Source organism: Macaca nemestrina, chromosome 6, assembly GCF_043159975.1.
Source record: "Macaca nemestrina isolate mMacNem1 chromosome 6, mMacNem.hap1, whole genome shotgun sequence".
Lineage (NCBI taxonomy): Eukaryota > Metazoa > Chordata > Mammalia > Primates > Cercopithecidae > Macaca > Macaca nemestrina.
The window spans coordinates 9,680,082-9,698,126 of record NC_092130.1 but is presented as its reverse complement, the minus strand read 5'-3'; the positions used below and the strand labels follow the sequence as shown (position 1 = coordinate 9,698,126).

At 47.2% G+C, this 18,045-nt stretch overlaps 1 protein-coding gene and 1 long non-coding RNA gene across 9 annotated transcripts in view; one reads left to right on the top strand and one right to left on the bottom strand.

Moving 5' to 3' along the window:
* The window catches only part of LOC105480853 (potassium voltage-gated channel interacting protein 1), a 380,729-nt gene extending 374,418 nt beyond the window's left edge, over positions 1–6,311 (top strand). For all 4 annotated transcript variants that reach the window (XM_011740047.3, XM_011740048.3, XM_011740046.3 and 1 more), the window contains 3 exons: positions 2,476–2,580; positions 3,489–3,551; positions 5,446–6,311. In XM_011740047.3, the coding sequence (XP_011738349.1) occupies positions 2,476–2,580; positions 3,489–3,551; positions 5,446–5,493 (216 nt within the window). In that variant the 3' untranslated portion in view covers positions 5,494–6,311. The remainder of the gene's footprint in view (positions 1–2,475; positions 2,581–3,488; positions 3,552–5,445) is intronic.
* LOC105480851 (uncharacterized) overlaps positions 1–18,028 on the bottom strand; it is a 92,235-nt gene extending 74,207 nt beyond the window's left edge. For all 5 annotated transcript variants that reach the window (XR_011624456.1, XR_011624458.1, XR_011624459.1 and 2 more), the window contains exons 1-3: positions 17,875–18,028; positions 16,603–17,045; positions 15,729–15,820 (exon numbers count right to left, since the gene is read on the bottom strand). This is a non-coding gene — a long non-coding RNA (uncharacterized lncRNA). The remainder of the gene's footprint in view (positions 1–15,728; positions 15,821–16,602; positions 17,046–17,874) is intronic.
* Positions 18,029–18,045: the final 17 nt, after the last annotated feature.

Genomic DNA, 18,045 nt, shown 5'->3' with positions numbered 1-18,045 from the left:
TCTTCAACTTTGGTTCACTCATTATTCCATCACTGAATAAACTTACTAGCTCCTACTCCCATTTTGTAATTTGCAAACGAGGCAGAATTGTCCCCATTAATCCATCAGACCTCTCTGGAGGGCAGAATTAATAAAGTACCCCTTAAAGAAAAAGAAAGCATGGATAAGTAGCTTCTTAGAAAAGACAGCAGGCTCTTCCCTTAGCAATCATTTGGAGATAATCTCATCCAAGTTGTAGGCTATGAAAATCCTGAGAGCGCAACAAAATTGTTCTTTAAGCCCTTTCTGTGATTTAAAAAAAATATCAGACAGGAAAAGCATCAGTGGCCATGTAGATGTGAAGGGCTTGTAAAGTACGCATTTAAAAATAAACACATGGATAGAGACATGTATTTCCTCGTTCTATCTGTTGAGGGCACCTCAGAGCAATGACATCCCTGTAGCAGTGATCACACCTAGCACCTAGAACTTGGTTTCTAAGTACCGTTCGTCAATAAACAGAACCAGTCTTCTTGGGGAGAATAATTGATTCCAAGATTGGGTAAGAGAAAATACAAGATGAGCCTGGAGTACTTTATCATGCTGGAAAGTATGAAAGTGCTAAAAAATAAAAAATAATAAAAACTGCAGGAGTCAACCTGAAGGAGTTCTCAAGAGCCAAAATGAGAGCGATTTGAGCAAAGTTAAAAATTATTAAGTATTGGATTATAACCTATAAAATAGGTAAATGTCCGTGAGTCCATTGTAATATAAATAAATAACCGAATACATAAATGCAGGAGAGAAGGCAGCTCTTCCTTACAGAAGAATTTTAATTAATAAATATAGAAGGAATAAAGGCAATACAAAATTACCATCAGGCAAACACTGCAATAATAATTTTTATAGGCAAGATCCACTGAAAGATACTAAATCAGCAAGGAAACTTGACAGACACCACCTTAATCAAGTGATTAAGGTTAACATTATCAGTAATAAGACATCTCAACACTATGTAACTCCCTGATATGATGCACTGAGAAGGTTATAACATCACTTCTGTGATATTCTTGCCAAAAATGCATAACTTCAATCTAATCATAACCAAACCAAGGATTAACTCAAATTGAGAGATATTCTACAAAACAACTGACCTGTACTCATATCAAAAGTGTGAGGTCCTGAAAGACAAGGAAAGAAAGAAACTCAGGCTGGGCATAGTGGCTCATGCCTATAATCCCAGCACTTTGGGAGGCAGAGGCAGGAAGACCACTTAAGTCCAAGAGTTTGAGACCAGCCTGGGCAACATGGCAAAACCCTACCTCTACAAAAAATCAGCCAGGCGTGGTGGTACTTGCCTGTAGTCCCAGCTACTTGAGAGGCTGAGGTGGGAGGGTTGCTTGAACCTGGGAGGTCAAGGCTGCAGTGACCAGGATTGTGCCACTGCACTCCAGCCTGCATGACAGAGCAAGACCCTGTCTCAAGAAAAAAAAGGTAAAAGAAAAAAAAAAGAATGAGAAACTCATGTGGATTAGAAGAGACTAAAGAGACACAACAAATAAATGCAATGTAGAATCATTGAAGGGAAAAAAAGATATTAGTTGAAAAGCTGATAAAATTTGAATAAGCCCTGTAGTTTAGTTAATAATAGTCTAGTAATGTTAATTTCCTGGGTTTGGTCATTGTGCTCTGGTTATGCAAGTTGTTAACATTAGAAGAAACTGGGTGAAATGTATGCATGAACTCTCTGTACTATTTTTGTAACTTTTCTGTAAGTCTAAAATTAATAGGTGAAATTAAACAAAAATAAATAAAATAAAATAAGCACATGGAATCAGACTGTCTCCTGGATCTCTGTAGAAACCACATCAAACATCCCAAACGCTCTTTTATCCCCATTCTGAGTTGTGCCAGAACGATCAGAATAATGGTTCCTAATGTACCTTGATAAACATGGAAACTCACAGGACCGAGTCCTAAGATGCTCTGGTTCAATAGGTTTGGGGTGCACTTGAGAACCGATCTTTTTAATAAGGGCCTCAGTCTGTGGAACTATTGGCCTCATGTGCCCTGTGGATAATCTTGGCTGTTGATTCATTTTTCTTAACTTAAAACAGTGGCAGAACCTATGGGGATTTTCAAATCTCTAGGCTAGAACATTCACTTTTTAAAAATTCAGAATAATATTTTATTTGCCTCAAGCCTGTGAATGGGGATCCCACACATCACCCTGCACTGAAGACAATGCCCGTAATGAGGTAACCTACCCATGAGCTTCTGCGGGCTTTAAGGATTGTCTACCATCTCCTCCCTAAAAGGGCTCCCACAATATAGCCCCTTCTGCTTGCTTTCTAACTCCCTATCACCTGCTAAAGAAGGACCTCACCTTTTAATCACTTTCATTGCCAAGGGACACAAGGAGCCCCAAACTCTGTCGCCTCGGAAGAGCTTGACCTCTTGGTCCCCACACTGTGTGCTTTTATGTCCCTGCTCCAGGAGATGATGGACATTGTCAAAGCCATCTATGACATGATGGGGAAATACACATATCCTGTGCTCAAAGAGGACACTCCAAGGCAGCATGTGGACGTCTTCTTCCAGGTAAGTGCACACACCCTGCACGTGAGCTGTAAGCCCAGCCTAGATCAAGTCAACCCATGAGCATCTGGGCAAGTGATTTGTGTCCAACCCTGTACTAAGCATGGTTGGAAACTGAAAAGAACTATCAGATACATTGTCCTCAAGAAACAGATGATCTCGTTAAGCTGTAAGTGTACATGACAGAAGAGAACAAGAAAGTATATTATTAAATATTAGTGGTATAGTATGAACTCTAAATCCATAAAAATTAGGGGATCGGAGTAAACACGAAAGACTTCACTAATTACAATTGTGGAGGTGCTAAGCATTTGTGTCTGGGTAGTGAGGGGAAACAAGATTGGAAACTAGGATAGGGCCAGATTATGAGACCTTAACTGCAAGAGTTTGGCCTTGCTCTGGTGCAGGATGGGCAACTACTGCTGATCCTTGACTAAGGGAGTGGTATGATCATTGGAGCATTTTAGGAAAAAATTGTCTAGTGGTAGAGTATCAGAGAATATCAGAGCTCACTCTAGCCCAACTTCCCACTTTGCAGATGGGAAAAGAGAATCCTCTCTGGCCTTGTGCAAGTTTGTACAGCAAGTAACAGGCCAGAATCAGAACCTCTTGTGCCCAGTGTTCTGCCAGAGGGACAGGGTAGCAGGGAGTCTACAGAAGAAGCAGAATAAGCCAGCAGTGAGGTGATGAGTGTCCAGAGCAAGTCTTTTGATTTAAGGAAACTCACGGGGGTCAAAGTGTTGTAATGAGGACCTAACTGGAGTTGTCTGGCCAGTGAAAGACAACTCTCATTCTCAGGGCAAAGTTGGTTAATGCAATGAATGAAATGTGCTCCAGCAAGAAAGCAGGGGAGTAAGCTTTGGAATGGAGATCACCAGATTCCATAAAGTTCTTTCTGTTTTGTCTTTCAGAAAATGGACAAAAATAAAGATGGCATCGTAACTTTAGATGAATTTCTTGAATCATGTCAGGAGGTAAGGAGAGATCTCAGGGCACAACAATTCTACATCTGGGAAAGGAAACCTGGGGCCTGGGGACCTGCAGAAGGAAGGTGACGAGAAACCTGCACATACCTGCAACCCCTCCTATCAGAGCCAACAACACTAGCAACAACTGTGAAGTCCAGCAGTTCCACTCCTCAGCCTGGCCTGTGGTTGGTCTTGGCTAAGCACAGGACTGAACAGAGAGCCTAAGTAGGCGTCTGGGGGGATGTGGATGTGAAAACTCACAGGGGGTCTCTGTGAAAATAGACTTCCCAAGAGGGCAACACCATTATTTTTTAGCCTGCCTCTGGCTTGATGACCCATTCCCCAGACAACAAGGAAGCAGCTGGGAGCAGGGCGGGGAATCTACAACTGTGTGATTCTCAAACCACAGTGTGCATAAAAATTGCCTGGAATGATTCTGAAAATGTATATTTCCAGGCCTCAATCCCAGAGACTCTAGATCTGGGTCACTTTAACACAAATGCCCTGGACCAAGGCTTCTAAAACTTTAATGTGTGAAACAATATCCTTAAAGATCTTGTTAAAATGCAGATTCTAAGTCCGTAGGTCTGGGGTGGGGCCTGAAATGTTACTTTTCTCACATTCTCCCCAGTCACACCAGCGATGCTGGTCCTGGGAACACAACTTTCATTAAGTCTAACCAATAGACCAGCCCCAGAGTCCCCAGAGACTGAACTGGAAATAATTGCTTCATCTACTTTTGAGAAATCCATTTGTACCCCTACATTATTTTAAAAATGTACACAGTTACTCTGCACTCCAGCCAAGAAGAATAGCAAATGTAAGAAAGCAGGGGAGAAGTTACTAGCACATACTGAGCCCCCACCAAGTTTCAAGCACATACATAAACATCACAGCCACCCTGTTATGTAGATGTCCTATATGCAGGGTGATATCCAAGATATTTAACAACTAGAATGGAATGAACATTGACCCCCTTGGGGGTGAGTTCTCACTCTGTCAGTTCCCTTGAGAGCTAGTTGTAAAACAGCCTGGCACCTTCCCCACCCCCAACCTTGCTTCCTCTCTCACCATGGGATCTCTGCACACCCAGCTCCCCTTCACTTTCTACTGTGAGTTGAAGCAGCCTGAAACCCTCACCAGATGCAGATGCTCAACTAAACTTTCCATCTGCCAGAATAATGAGCCAAATAAGCCTATACTGACATTAACCTTTTCATTTCTGATATTGATAATTTGAAAAGCAGTCTTAATAAGCATTTATCTACTTTATTGATTTTTTTGAAAGAGAGAGCTTTGGGGTGTTTTCTTATTGTACGTCTCCATTGCATGTTCTGTATTTTACATTTTTCTATTATTTATTCTCTGAGGTATAGTATTGAATGTAGAAAAATCCTCAAATGTTGGGTATTAAGCAATAAACTTCTAATTCATGGTTCAGAGAAGAAAATATCTTGAATCAAAAATAAAATAAAAATATGACTTATCAAAATGTGTAGAATCTAAAGCAGTATTCCAGGAAGGCAAGGTTGGTTTAACATTCATAATTGGTCAGTGTAATTAATCACATTAATAGAATAAAAAGGGAAAAAATATAATCATTTCAGTGGATGTATAAAAATAATTTTATGAAATGTAATTGTTCAGAGCTTCTTAAAAGAACTCACTATTTTACTAGATGATTTGTTTCTTCTGAATTCCTCTTTAAGGCTACAGGTGATGCTTTTTACTTTGAGCTGATCACTTTTTATGTCCCCATCCTTACTTCTTGTTTTTCATACCCTTGTAGAGTTTTCCCCATATAGGAAATCCATGCTTGAGATTTGCTCACCAGAGTTACAGAGCTCTCAGGGAGGGGACTCAGAGTTCTAACCATCCTCTTCCCCTCCTTTTCTCCCAGGATGACAACATCATGAGGTCTCTCCAGCTGTTTCAAAATGTCATGTAACTGGTGACACTCAGCCATTCAGCTCTCAGAGACATTGTACTAAGCAACCACCTTAACACCCTGATCTGCCCTCGTTCTGATTTTACACACCAACTCTTGGGACAGAAACACCTTTCACACTTTGGAAGAATTCTCTGCTGAAGACTTTCTATGGAACCCAGCATTATGTGGCTCAGTCTCTGATTGCCACCTCTTCCTCCTTCTTCTTCTTGAGAGAGACAAGATGAAATTTGAGTTTGTTTTGGAAGCATGCTCATCTTCTCACACTACTGCCCTATGGAAGGTCCCTCTGCTTGAGCTTAAACAGTAGTGCACAAAATATTCTGCTTACATGCCCCCAGCCCACTGCCTCCAAGTCAGGCAAACTTTGGTGAATCTGGAAGCAAGAGGACCTGAGCCAGATGCACACCATCATCTGATGGCCTCCCAAACCAATGTGCCTGTTTCTCTTCCTTTGGTGGGAAGAATGAGAGTTATCCAGAACAATTAGGATCTGTCATAACCAGATTGGGAGAGCCAGCACCTAATATATGTGGGATAGGACTGAATTATTAAGTGTGGCATTTTCTGATGACCCAAACTGCCCATGTCATTTGTTTCCAGAAACGAGGACCAATAATTCTCTCACACTGGCATTTGTGCTGGTAGTGCAAGTCCTTTAATATGTCTAGGAAGTGAGCCATTGCCCAGTGGTCCATATCTCCACCACATCCCCTGCTTGAGCCCAGCGCTGCATGTCCCTCCCGAGAAGTCCAGAATGCCTGCAAATTGCTGTAATTTTATACCATGTTCTAACCAATAAACAGAACTATTTCTTACACTATCAATCACTTCTTCATGACTCCATTAGGTAAGAGAGGTAAGCTGTGAAAAGGGAAGGCTAGTCCATTCACTTGACGTCCAATTATTAGTGCAGTTGTTCCTCTGTATGTGTGAAGGATTGGTTCCAGGACTCCCCATACCAAAATCTGCAGATACTCAAGTCCCACAGCCGGCCCAGAGGAACTCGTGTTTTCAAAAACTTGGGCCTCCATATATGCAGGTTTCACATCCTAGAAATACTGCAATTTCTATCATGTTTGGTTGAAAACAATCTGCATGTAAGTGGACCCATGCAGTTTAAACTCATATTGTCGGAGGGTCAACTGTACTTACATTGTGCCAGGCCTGTGCCAGGCAGTGACTTCATCCTCCCCAGCCCCCAAGCCATCCCCAGCAAACATCCGACCCAAATACAAATGCAACTTCAAGACAAGACCCTTCACAACACTTTGCTTCCAAAAAGATTGCCACCTCTAAGACCCTCTGATATGAAAAGCCTGGAGCCCCTGTGGTGTGAGTGGGAGTGCAGAGATGAAGAGGATAACAGGGCCTCCTGCTGAGAGATTTTAGGGTCTAGAGGATGATCGTGCAGCTTCAGCCTATAACCAGCAAATGATTACTCATGTTGAACACTGTGGGTCTTGGTTTCCCCATTTGACATCACATTTAAAAGATTAAAAGCTAACAGTAGCATTCTGGGAAGGAAAGCAATTCACTGAAGCCCTATTTTGTGCCAGGTGCTGCACTAGGGGTTTTATATACATTATCTTATTTCATGCTCATGTGGAGTATTCCAGATGGTAGAGTCCTGGGCATTCCAGATAGTAGAGTCCTGGTTGTACAGAAGAGGTTGCTGAAGCTCAGAGAGGTAAGGGGGACCTGCGTAAGGTAGCACAGCTGATAGAGACTCCATAGGGAGACGAAACTCTTCTCACTCTATCACAGACCGTTCCTATAAGGGGATTCTGCCTCACCCCAAGGATGAGGATACTTCCCACAAATCTCATTCATCTGAGGTCAGTTCAGAGAGGCATCAGCATTCTTTGAGTCTGTGTAACAGATAGGAAAAGAGATGCAGAGAAGGGAAATGTCTCAGGCAGCCGTGGTCACTGGCAGGGGCAGCCCACCAAAACATCTCCTGCATTCATGACACATCTCACTCAGATGGCCATTGGCTGCTGCCTCTTATGGTTGGAAACTGTAGGTGTGATGATGAGAATTTGTTGGATAGTCCAGACCTGTTCCTCTGTTTGGGCTTCCTGCATGTAGCCATGTGGTCCCTTAAGGCTTCTGGGCACGTGGCTGGTCCCCAGCAAGGCATCCACTTAGGCCCAGGAGAGGACCTGTTCCCAAGACTCTTCCCATATGGGGTCCTAGCCTGCATCTTGAGGCTGTATGATGTCTACCCTGTATCTACAAGATGTATGTTCTCTATCCTGGCTGCACATCAGAATCACCTGGGAACTTTGAACAATGCAAACACCTGGGTGCCACAGCAGCCCAATTGAAGGAACATCCCCGAAGGTGGGGACCTGGGCATCAGAATTCTTTAGAGGCCACCCAGGTGGGTGTACTGGGCACACAGGGCTAAGGTGGCAAACTGACACATCTAGAGCTGGGAATGAAGTGCATGGTCTGAGCCATGCCCCTGGCCACAAGGATCAATTCAGGGATAGGCTTGAGACCCACACTGGTTCAAACAACCTGAATCTCTCCAAACTTGTGCTGGGAATGATGAGACAAAGATGTCCTCCCTCACCGGACATGAATGAGAACGCACACAGCCCTAAGACATGCCAGCAACTATTTAGGAATTCTGAGTTTATCTAATAATCAGAGGGTTAATAAGCCAGACATCACATGAGGCAAGGCAGAGAGATTGGAAAAAAAAAAAAAAAAAAAGCAAGCAGTAACGAGCCTTTCATGACATCATTGATCTGCTAGATCAAGCTGCTTCTGAAGCTGGACATACCTCTGATCTTTTCAGATGCCTGTCTCAGGTGCCTGTATAAGGTCTAAATCAGGCCGGGAGTGGTGGCTCATGCCTGGAATTCCAACTTTTTGGGAGGCCGAGGTCGGCGAATCACCTGAGGTCGGGAATTCCAGACCAGCCTGACCAACATGGAGAAACCCCCATCTCCACTAAAAAATACAAATATTAGCCAGGTGTGGTGACAGGTGCCTGTAATCCCAGCTACTCGGGAGGCTGAGGCAGGAGAATCACTTGAACCTGGGAGGTGGAGGTTGCAGTGAGCCAAGATTGCACCATTGCACTCCAGCCTGGGCAACAAGAGCAAAACTCTGTTTCAAAAAAAAAAAAGATCTAGGTCAGTGGCTCCCTTCCTTCCCCACTGGCTGCATGTCAGAATCACCTGGGGAGCAGAGTAGGGGAATTTTTTTGAAGTGCCAAATGCCTGGGCCTTATCCCAAATGAATTGCATCAGAATATCTAGAGGTGGGGCCTTGATCATCAGTATGCTTTAAAAGCTTGCCAGGTGATTCCAATGTACACCTAGGGCTGCAAACTCCTGCTCTAGAGGAGAGGAAGGACTGGTACCCCTCTCCATGTGTTAGGCAGACCATGAGTAAGACACCAGCATCAGCCCTGGGCACTTAAAACTGAGAGGAAAATCAGTAGCTTAGATATTCAGAGAGAATTCATTGTGGAAGGGAGTTTTGTTTTGTTTTGTTTTTTGAGACAGAGTCTCACGCTATCGCCCAGGCTGGAGTGCAGTGGTGCGAACTCAGCTCACTACAAGCTCCGTCTCCTGGGTTCACGCCAGTCTCCTGTCTCAGCCTCCCGAGTAACTGGGACTATAGGCGCCTGCCACAACGCCGGGCTAATTTTTGTATTTTTAGTAGAGGCGGGGTTTCACCATGTTAGCCAGGATGGTCTCGATCTGCTGACCTCGTGATCCACCCGCCTTGGCCTCCCAAAGTGCTGGGATTACAGGCATGAGCTACCGTGCCCAGCCGGAAGGAGGTTTTAAAAGTAGTCCTCAGATGGATAAACAACAGAAAGGGAGATGGTTGTCCTAATGAACAGCGGGGACAGGACACATTGCAGCAATGATAGGGTATTGGCCTCATCTCCCACTTGTCTTCTTGGAGGGATCCTGCCCCTCTTGAACTGTCCAACAAATTCTCACCATCACGCCTGCAGATGGGGACTCAATTGTGCAGAAGGTGCTATGGCCACTTTGCCCAATCCCCCTGGTGCTCACCATCACCCTGCAGGTAGACTCAACTGCTGCCAAGTGCAATCACCCGAGAGTTTTTGTCTGTGACTCTAACCATCACAGAGTGTGTCCATGACAGCCCGCTATGTTTTGGGTATTTGACTCTCTAAGCCTCATGTTGACATTTATCTCCAATGTTGAAAGGGGGCCTAAGAGAAGGTGTTTGGGTCATGGGGGCAGATCCCTCAGGACCAGATGAAGGCCCTCTCTTGGGGCTGAGTGAGTTCTTACTCTGTTAATTCCTTCAGGAGGTGGTTGTTAAAGAGCCTGGCATCACCACCACCACCCACGCCCCACTCCTCACTTCCTCTCTCACCGTGTGATCTGCGCACACCCAGCTCCCCTTCACCTTCCACTACAAGTGGAAGCAGCCTGAAGCCCTCACCAAACGCAGATGCCCAATCACACTTTCCAGCCGCCAGAAACATGAGCCAAATTAGTCTTTTCTTCTTTATAAATTATCCAGCCATGGGTGTTCCTTATAGCTATACAAATGGACTAAGACACAGGCCCATTCTGCTGTGGACATATCAGGCCAAAGAATCGGGTTATTAACACCTCCTAGGAGAAGCCCTTGGCCAATGACTGATGAGAGTTGGTGGACAAATACCCCAAATCCCTCTCCTTTCAGCAGGAAGAAAGCTGAGTTCTCTTCTATACCATCTCCTAGACTTCCCTGGCAGGACTGAGCCCCAGTTGCTCACAACAGTAACTTACGATGAGTAAGAGAAGCATGTGTCCTGCTTTCATAAACCTCATATTCTGGCAGGAGGAAACTGACGACAAATGAAAGTATTTTAGATGAAATGGCATGAATAAATGTGTGACATGGCAAAGAGTACACAGGATGGCTGTGGGCTACTTTAGAGGGGTGGAGAGTAAGGCTTCTCTGAAGAGCAGACCACTGAGCTTGACATGATTTGGATCAGGAGGTTCTCCATGGACATCATCTTTCTTGAGTCTCATGACAACCCTGTGGGGCAGGTATCCTAGGCACCTAATTTTCAGACGAAAAAAATGATGCCCAGACTCATAGAAGGACTTATATACACAGCAGGAAGTGAGCTTAAAAGTCTGCCAAGCTCCAAAATCCATGCCCAGCTTTATTTCTTACAGAGCATAAAGACCATTCTCCACCTTCCTAAAACTAGCTCTGATGATATACAAACACCAGAAGGTGTTAGGAAGCAGATGCTATGAAAACTATTAGTAAAAAGCAATGAAAACAAACCCACAAATCTGAGCCAAATTACTCCTCCTGTAAAAGGAATCATGCCAAGGACATGTGCAAAGATGGCCATATGGGTTTCTTAGAGGAGTTGAAATATGTCCTTCCACATCAAAATAAGGCTCATCCTAACTGGCAGACCTCAGCAAGCCCTGCACTTTGCTCCATTACCTTACTGGGAACCAACAAAGCTCAGAACTTAAAGACTGCAGGGAACCCTAGAGGCAGCCAGCCCCACCGGGTAGGATCTGAAGACCCATGATATGCTACAGGTCCCATTCTAGAATAAAATATAGGGACCAAGGCTAAGCCAATCATTACCTCCCATGCCTCTGGCCACAGTGAAATTTTAGGAATAGGCTTAAACCCTAAGCTCATGCAAATAGCATAGAATGTTAGGGCTTTTACTGAGAACAATGAGAGTTGCTCATTATCCTGCTGGACATGAATGAAAAACACAGAGCCCTGGGACCTATAGGCCACCATTTTCTAATCCACAGGGAAGACAAGTTAGAAATGTAGGTAAGAGACCACAGTGATCAAGGCAGAGGGATGAAAGAATGGGTTGCTGATGTCATTGAACTGTTGATCAAGCTTCATCTGAAGTTACATTTATTTCTAGTGTTCGTTGCACATATCCATAAATATCAAGAAATACGCTTTTTTTTTTTTTTTTTTTTTGAGACAGTCTCGCTCTATTGTCCAGGTTGGAGTGCAGTGGTGCAACCTCTGCTCACTGCACCCTCCACCTCCCGGGTTCAAGCAATTCTCTTCCCTCAGCCTCCCAAGTAGCTAGGATTACAAGTGCGTGCCACCACACCTGGCTAATTTTTGTATTTTTAGTACAGACAGGATTTCGCCAAGTTGGCCAAGTTGGCCTCAAACTCCTGACCTCAGGTGATCTGACCACCTCAGCCTCCCAAAGTGCTAGGATTACAGGTGTGAGCCACCACACCAGGCCAAAATTCACTTTTTAAAGGCAATTCTAGTTGAACTTTCTGTAACTTGCAACCTGACACTTTCCATTAATAAGCCCCATAGTCTAACCCTCTGGTGTTTCTTCTGGCCACTTTATTCCCCACCACGTTTCTCCAGCTACATCTCATCACTCTCTACTCCCAGCAGGAAGCCTGCCAACTCCAGTCTACCCCTTCTGCCCTCATCCCAAAGCCCAGTCAGGACCCCTTCTCCAGACTAGTGCAGATGAGAAACATAGGACTGCAATCCTGTATCACCCTTCCCTCCAGTGTGAACCACATTCAGCTGGTGTTCATGAGAATGCCTACAGCAGGGTAAGGATTTTGAGGCAGGGGTTTAAGAACAGAGAGTACGCAGTCCACCCCAACCCACTCCCTGCCCAACCTGAGGGCCAAAGCCCCTTACTGTCCACAATGACTCCGAATAGGCAAGTGCTGGGGTAGAGCTGGGGAAAGACAGTTGTGGATTCTATGCAGAAGAGCAAGAGAGGACACTAAACTTACTGCGGTTGACAAAGAAAGTGAAAGGAGGAAAGAACGAAGTGGGGAACTGAAGGGGGGAGGGCAGAGGAGGAACGAATAAAGGGGATAAAGTCCTTATGTAGTAAATATCAGCCCACCGTGATGGCGAATTTTATGCGTTAACTTGGCGAGGCCATGGTAACCAGTTTTTAGTCAAACATCAGTCTGTTTGGCATTGCTGTGGAGGTGTTTTTCAGCTGAGATTAACATTTAAATCAGTAGACTTTGAGTGCAGCAAGCTATCTTCTATAATGTGGGTGGGCCTCATCCAGTCAGTTGAAGGCCTCAACTGAGAGAACAGAAGCTCCCAAGGAAGAGAGAACTCTGCCTCCAGACTGCCACGCGATTTGGGACAGCAACATCAACTCTTCCCTGTGTCTCGATTTTAGACTTGCCAGTCCCCACAATCACAAACCCACTCCTTAAAATAAATCAGTCTGGGGGTGTGTCTGTCTGTCCATCTGTCTCTACACACACACACACACACACACACACACACACACACACACCCTGTTAGTTCTGTTTACCTGGAGAACCTTGACTAATACACCCATTAAAACCAAAATATGTCCTTCAGGGTGTTAATGTTTGATTGAGGAAACATAGAAGTTTAACAACTGTTATCATGCTGGGCATGGCCTGTAATCCCAGCATTTTGGGAGGCCACAATGAGAGGATCACTTGAGCCCAGGAGTTCTAGACCAGCCTATGCAACATAGTGAGACGCTGTCTCTACAAAAAATGAAGAAAATTAGCTGGGTGTGGTGGAGCGCACCTGTAGTCCTAGCTACTCTGGAGGCTGAGGCAGAAGGATCGCTTGAGCCCAGGAGGTCAAGGCTGTCACGAGCCATGATCTCACCACTGCATTCCAGCCTGGGTGACAGAGTGAGACTCTGTCTCAAAAAAAAAAAAAAAAAAAGAAACTGTACCAAAATTAGATAATTCTAGATAACCGAGAAGGAGCTGTGCAGGGGCACTCTGATGAGTGCTCAGAGCAAGGTGGACAGCAGAGGGACAGAGGGACAGTATTTCTGAAGCAACTCCTACTGACAGCGCCAAAGAACAGCACCGAATTTACTATCACGACCACCCTCTGACACAGAAATAGAAATAAACTACCCTTTTTCCAGACAGGGAGAGCTCAAGGTAAAGCCACCAGCCCGAGGTCGCACTGCCAGTAATTAATGAGTACAGAACTTAATAATGATAACGATAATGACCATAGCAACGCTTATTCGGTGCTTAGAATGAGCCGGTCACCACTCTGAATGCCTAAGATAAATTATCTAATTAATTCTCACCAAGAAAAAAAAATCCTGTTTCATTTGATGTCGCACTTTGTCCACAAGGAAACCGACTCAGAAGTAGTGGAGACAGGTTTCAGGTCCGCAGGTCCAATCCCAAAGCCCATGCTATGCGCACCCCTAATCTAGCTACCTCTGACTCCAACAGAGGCGTTTTGTCTCCAAAACCTCCGCACCGCTGTTCACACAAAGGGAGGACAACCCCGGGGGTTCTCGTAATCCTGGAAGGCTTCCTGTCAGAGGTGGGCCGGGAGGAAGGCGGGCAGGAGAAGGGAAGTCTTGCGCAGGGGAGTGGTGTGCGCGGAGCAGAGGCTGCAGGGACGCTGAAGGCTGATAGGCGGGCCTGGGCGGAAACGGGACACCGCAGGATGGGACAGGCGGGCCGGGATGCCGATGCCGGACGAAGGAAAGGGGCCTGCCCGGCAGGTGGCAGAAAGCCACAGAGGGGCTCCGAGGAGGTGATGCTGTGAGATGGCGCTGCAGGCTGGAAAGGGGCTACAGGCAGTGTGCCTCCAGAGACCCCAAGAGAACAGCTTGGGAGGGACCGCGGGAAACTCAAGGAACCGCACCGCCCTCCGGACCACCTGAGAAAACAGGGGGAGTGGGCGAATGAGGAGACCAAAGTACTCATGACGGGGCAGGAGCAATGTGAGAGACTCTGGAGGACCATGGAGAGAACGTGGTGACCGATGGAGACGGATGAAAACCTTGCGGCTGGTGTGAGTCTAAGGCGCCCCCAGGCCCCCCAGGGTGTGAGCGGCAGGTGCTGTTCGTCATTGCACCGCTAGATGGAGCCGGCGCCCCGCCGAATGCGCAGGGATCCGCCGCGTGGATCTCAGGACCGGGCCGGGGAGCCAAAGCGGCGGCACAGCGGGACCTTCCACGGCGCCGGACCCCAGCGCAGCGCTGGCTTCAGGGCGTGCGACCCTGAGCTTGGTTTAACGCTCTGCCACCACGGCCTTGAAATTCACAAGGGGACCCACTTTTTCATTTTTATTTTTTATTTACATTTTATTTTGTTTTATTTTATTTTATATGTTATGCTGGGTTGTTACGTATTATTGAACGGGTCTCGCTCTGTCGCCCAGGCTGGAGTACAGTGGCGCAATCATAGCTCATTGCAGCCTCCACCTCCCAGGCTCAAGCCATCCTCCCACCTCAGCCTCCCGCATAGCTGGGACTACAGGCGCACCACCACGCCTGGCTAATTTTTTGTATTTTTTGTACAGACAGGATTTCCCCATGTTGGCCAGCCTAGTCTCAAATTCCTGACCTCAAGTGATCTGCCTGCCTCAGTCTCCCAAAGTGCTGGGATTACAGGTGTGATCCAGGGCTCCCGGCCCCACCTTTTCATTTTTGCACTGAACTTGGCAAATTATGGAGCAGGTCCTGCCCAGGGCTTTCCGTTTCCAGCACTTTCATGCCTTGACTCATTTTCCCTCCCACACTGCAGTGAGGAGAGGTTAGGATCCCATTTTATAGACCAAGAAACAAATGCTTAGAGAGAAGAGACCTATTTAAAATCACGCGCTGGCCCTTGATGGAGCAGGGCTAGAAGCCACATTTGTTAACCCAAGTACAGAGCTCTTTCCCACCCACCTAAGAGGCTGTCCCCTGGCAGGCAGGGTCCCACCTGGAAGACCAAGATCCTCGCCCATGCCCAGTAGGGAGCCTCCTTCAGGCCCACCCGTGCTTAGGGATAGCTTAGGGTGAGCCAGGGCATCTGGGCTCCAGTTGCTCAGAGGCTGGGGCAGGGCTGGGACAGGTGGCAGAGCTGTTCCCAGAGTCTGTTTCTTCTGATGATTGGAAACTCCCTGGCAGCCAGGAGGAAGAGGCAGTCCTTGGAGCCCAAACTGCCAGTCCTGGCTCTGCCTCCTGGACAGCCAGCCACAGACACTGGTGGTCAGAGGGACCTTCCCTCGGGGCAGCTGCCCCACCACAGAGCTCCCGCACACACAGTGGGAGGGAGGAAAGGGGCCTGGCTTCCAAGTGAATGAGACAGACCAGAGCTGGAGTCCTGGCTACCCGCATTCCAGCTGCACGCCCTTAGGCAGGTGGCCCCTCTGAGCCTTACTTTCATCAGAAGTAAACTAAGGATCACATTCTCGGGATGGCTGCAGGGAGGGTTGCATAGTGAAAGCACCTGGCAAGTTGCAGCGACTTCATAAACACTCCTTCATTTCCTCTCGGTTTCAGTCACAAAGGCAGCTGAGTTGTCTGCTCTGGAATCTCCCCCTGGGGGATGAAGCACAGAAGCCTGCTCTGGGGGTCACAGACTCTCCCCTAAGCAGGGTGGGGGCAGAGTGCTCAGTGAGGGGAGGGCTGGAGGGCAAGAGAACTGTGAGAAATGTGGTCCAGCAGGCCAGACCAGCCACCTGGGGGGAGACCACTGCGGGTCCAGTCCGGAGTGGCCTGCCAGGCGGCTTTCCACGCTGGTTGCGGCTGCAGACTAGCAGATGCGCTGAGGCCAGGCCATGGGGCAGGAGGAAGACAACAGAAAGATAATAGTACTCGCATTGCCCCATGTGGTCATACAACCCCAAGCTGGTGCCAAAGCATTCCCCTCACCGCGTCCTCACCACCCCACTTTACAAATTAGTGACCCAAGGTTAAGAGAGTGACACAAAGACTTGGGCCAGCCTCCTAATTTTTGATTCAGTGATCACCCTGGTATTGCAGAGTCAGGGCCCCAGACCATGGGACAAAGGGGCAGGAAAGGCAGGATGTCCCTCCTCGTTCCTCCGTCTCCCAGCTCCACAGAGCTGGAGGTGGGGACTGGGGTCAGGAATCAGGGACCGGGGAACAAAAGGTTCCCGTCATCCCAGGGCCTGTGCCCTCCTCAGAGTGCAGTCGCTTAGCTGAACCAGGATGGAAGGTTGTCCTGGGGCCCTTGGAGTCTGAGAGGCTGGACTCCAGCCCCACTGCTGCGATGGACTTGCTGTGTGACCTCGAGAACATGAGTCCCCCTCTCTGAGCCTCTGTCTCCTCATCAATGAAACAGGGACAATACTCCTCACCTCACAGGATTGGATGGTATCGGGACGGCGTGTGGGTTTCACATTCGGTCAGACTGACTCCAGACTCCAGCTCTGCCCTTTATTCACTGTATGATTTTGAGCAAGTCTTCACCTCTCCACGCCTCAGTCTCCTCATCCGAAAAACAAGGATGTTAAGACCTCCTGCCAGCTGGACACATGACTGATGTCTGTAATCCCAGCACTTTGAGAGGCCAAGGCAGGGGGATTGCTCAAGTCCAGGAGTTCTAGACCAGCCTGAGCAACTTAGTGAGACCTCAACTCTACAAACAATGAAGAAAATTAGCTGACGATGGTGGTGTGCATCTGCTGATCCAGCTACCCAGGAGGCTGAGGCCGGAGGATTGCTTGAGCCCGGGGGTTTCAAGGCTGCAGTGAGCCATGATTTTGCCATTGCATTCCAGCCTGGATGACAGAGTGAGACCCTGTCTCAAATAAAATACAATTTAATTTCAAAAATAAAATATATAAAATAAAGAAAACCTCCTGCCTAGGGTGTTCTAGGATGTTGTAGAGATTCAATAATGTTAATCTCCCCAGGAGAAGGCTGGAGGAAACCAGGGCTGCATTTCACTACAGAGGTCACCCAGCACCTGGCCTGGCGCCTGCCCCAGCACCCAGGCTTATCCAATGCCCACAGGGCCAACGGTGCAGAGGCATTCCTGCTATCACCCAGCAGGCTTTCAGGAATGAAAGTTGTCAATCAGAACGGGTAGCAACATTAACCAGGCCACATCAACGATGAAAAGACTGTGAATTATTTGAAATATGGATCTGAGAGACAGAAACCTTTTGTTCCATGAACTCAGAATCTTTCAAAGGCTCATGTATTCCTCCTCACAACAGCAGCCACCAAAACACTTGGACAGGTGACTTAACCTCTCTGCTTCAGTTTCCTAATCTGTAAACCACAGAAATGCTGTTCAGACCTCCTTCAAGAGAACCTGCTTGACCACGTCTTGAGTAAGGGTTCAGAGTAGGGGTGACGATGTTCCTGTGGTCACCCCACTCCACCCCAGGGAGAGGAGCTGGGATGGCTGCTGCAGAGGCCTGGCCACCAAATCCCCCAGGCTGTGCCCAGAAAGGGACTGGCCACCAGGGGCTTTAGTTCCAGGCCATTCCTGCTGGACACTGAGTCCTCCTAACAAGCGACTTGCTTCAAGGAGGGTAGTTCCCCGCAGTGCTGTCTGTGGCTCTTTCTACCCAGTCTTTCCTTCTACAGATGCCAGACCCACACCGACCCTCCGCCTTTACCATCATGGACTTCCTGCCCGATACATCTCGGGGACATCTAACCCCATCTTGGCATCTGCTCTTGAAGGGCTCTGACTGGCACAGGGAGTGATAGCAATGCCTGCTGCACTGAGCCATTGTGAGGACACAAAGCAAACTGCTCAGAACACACGGGGAGCACAGCCTAAGTGG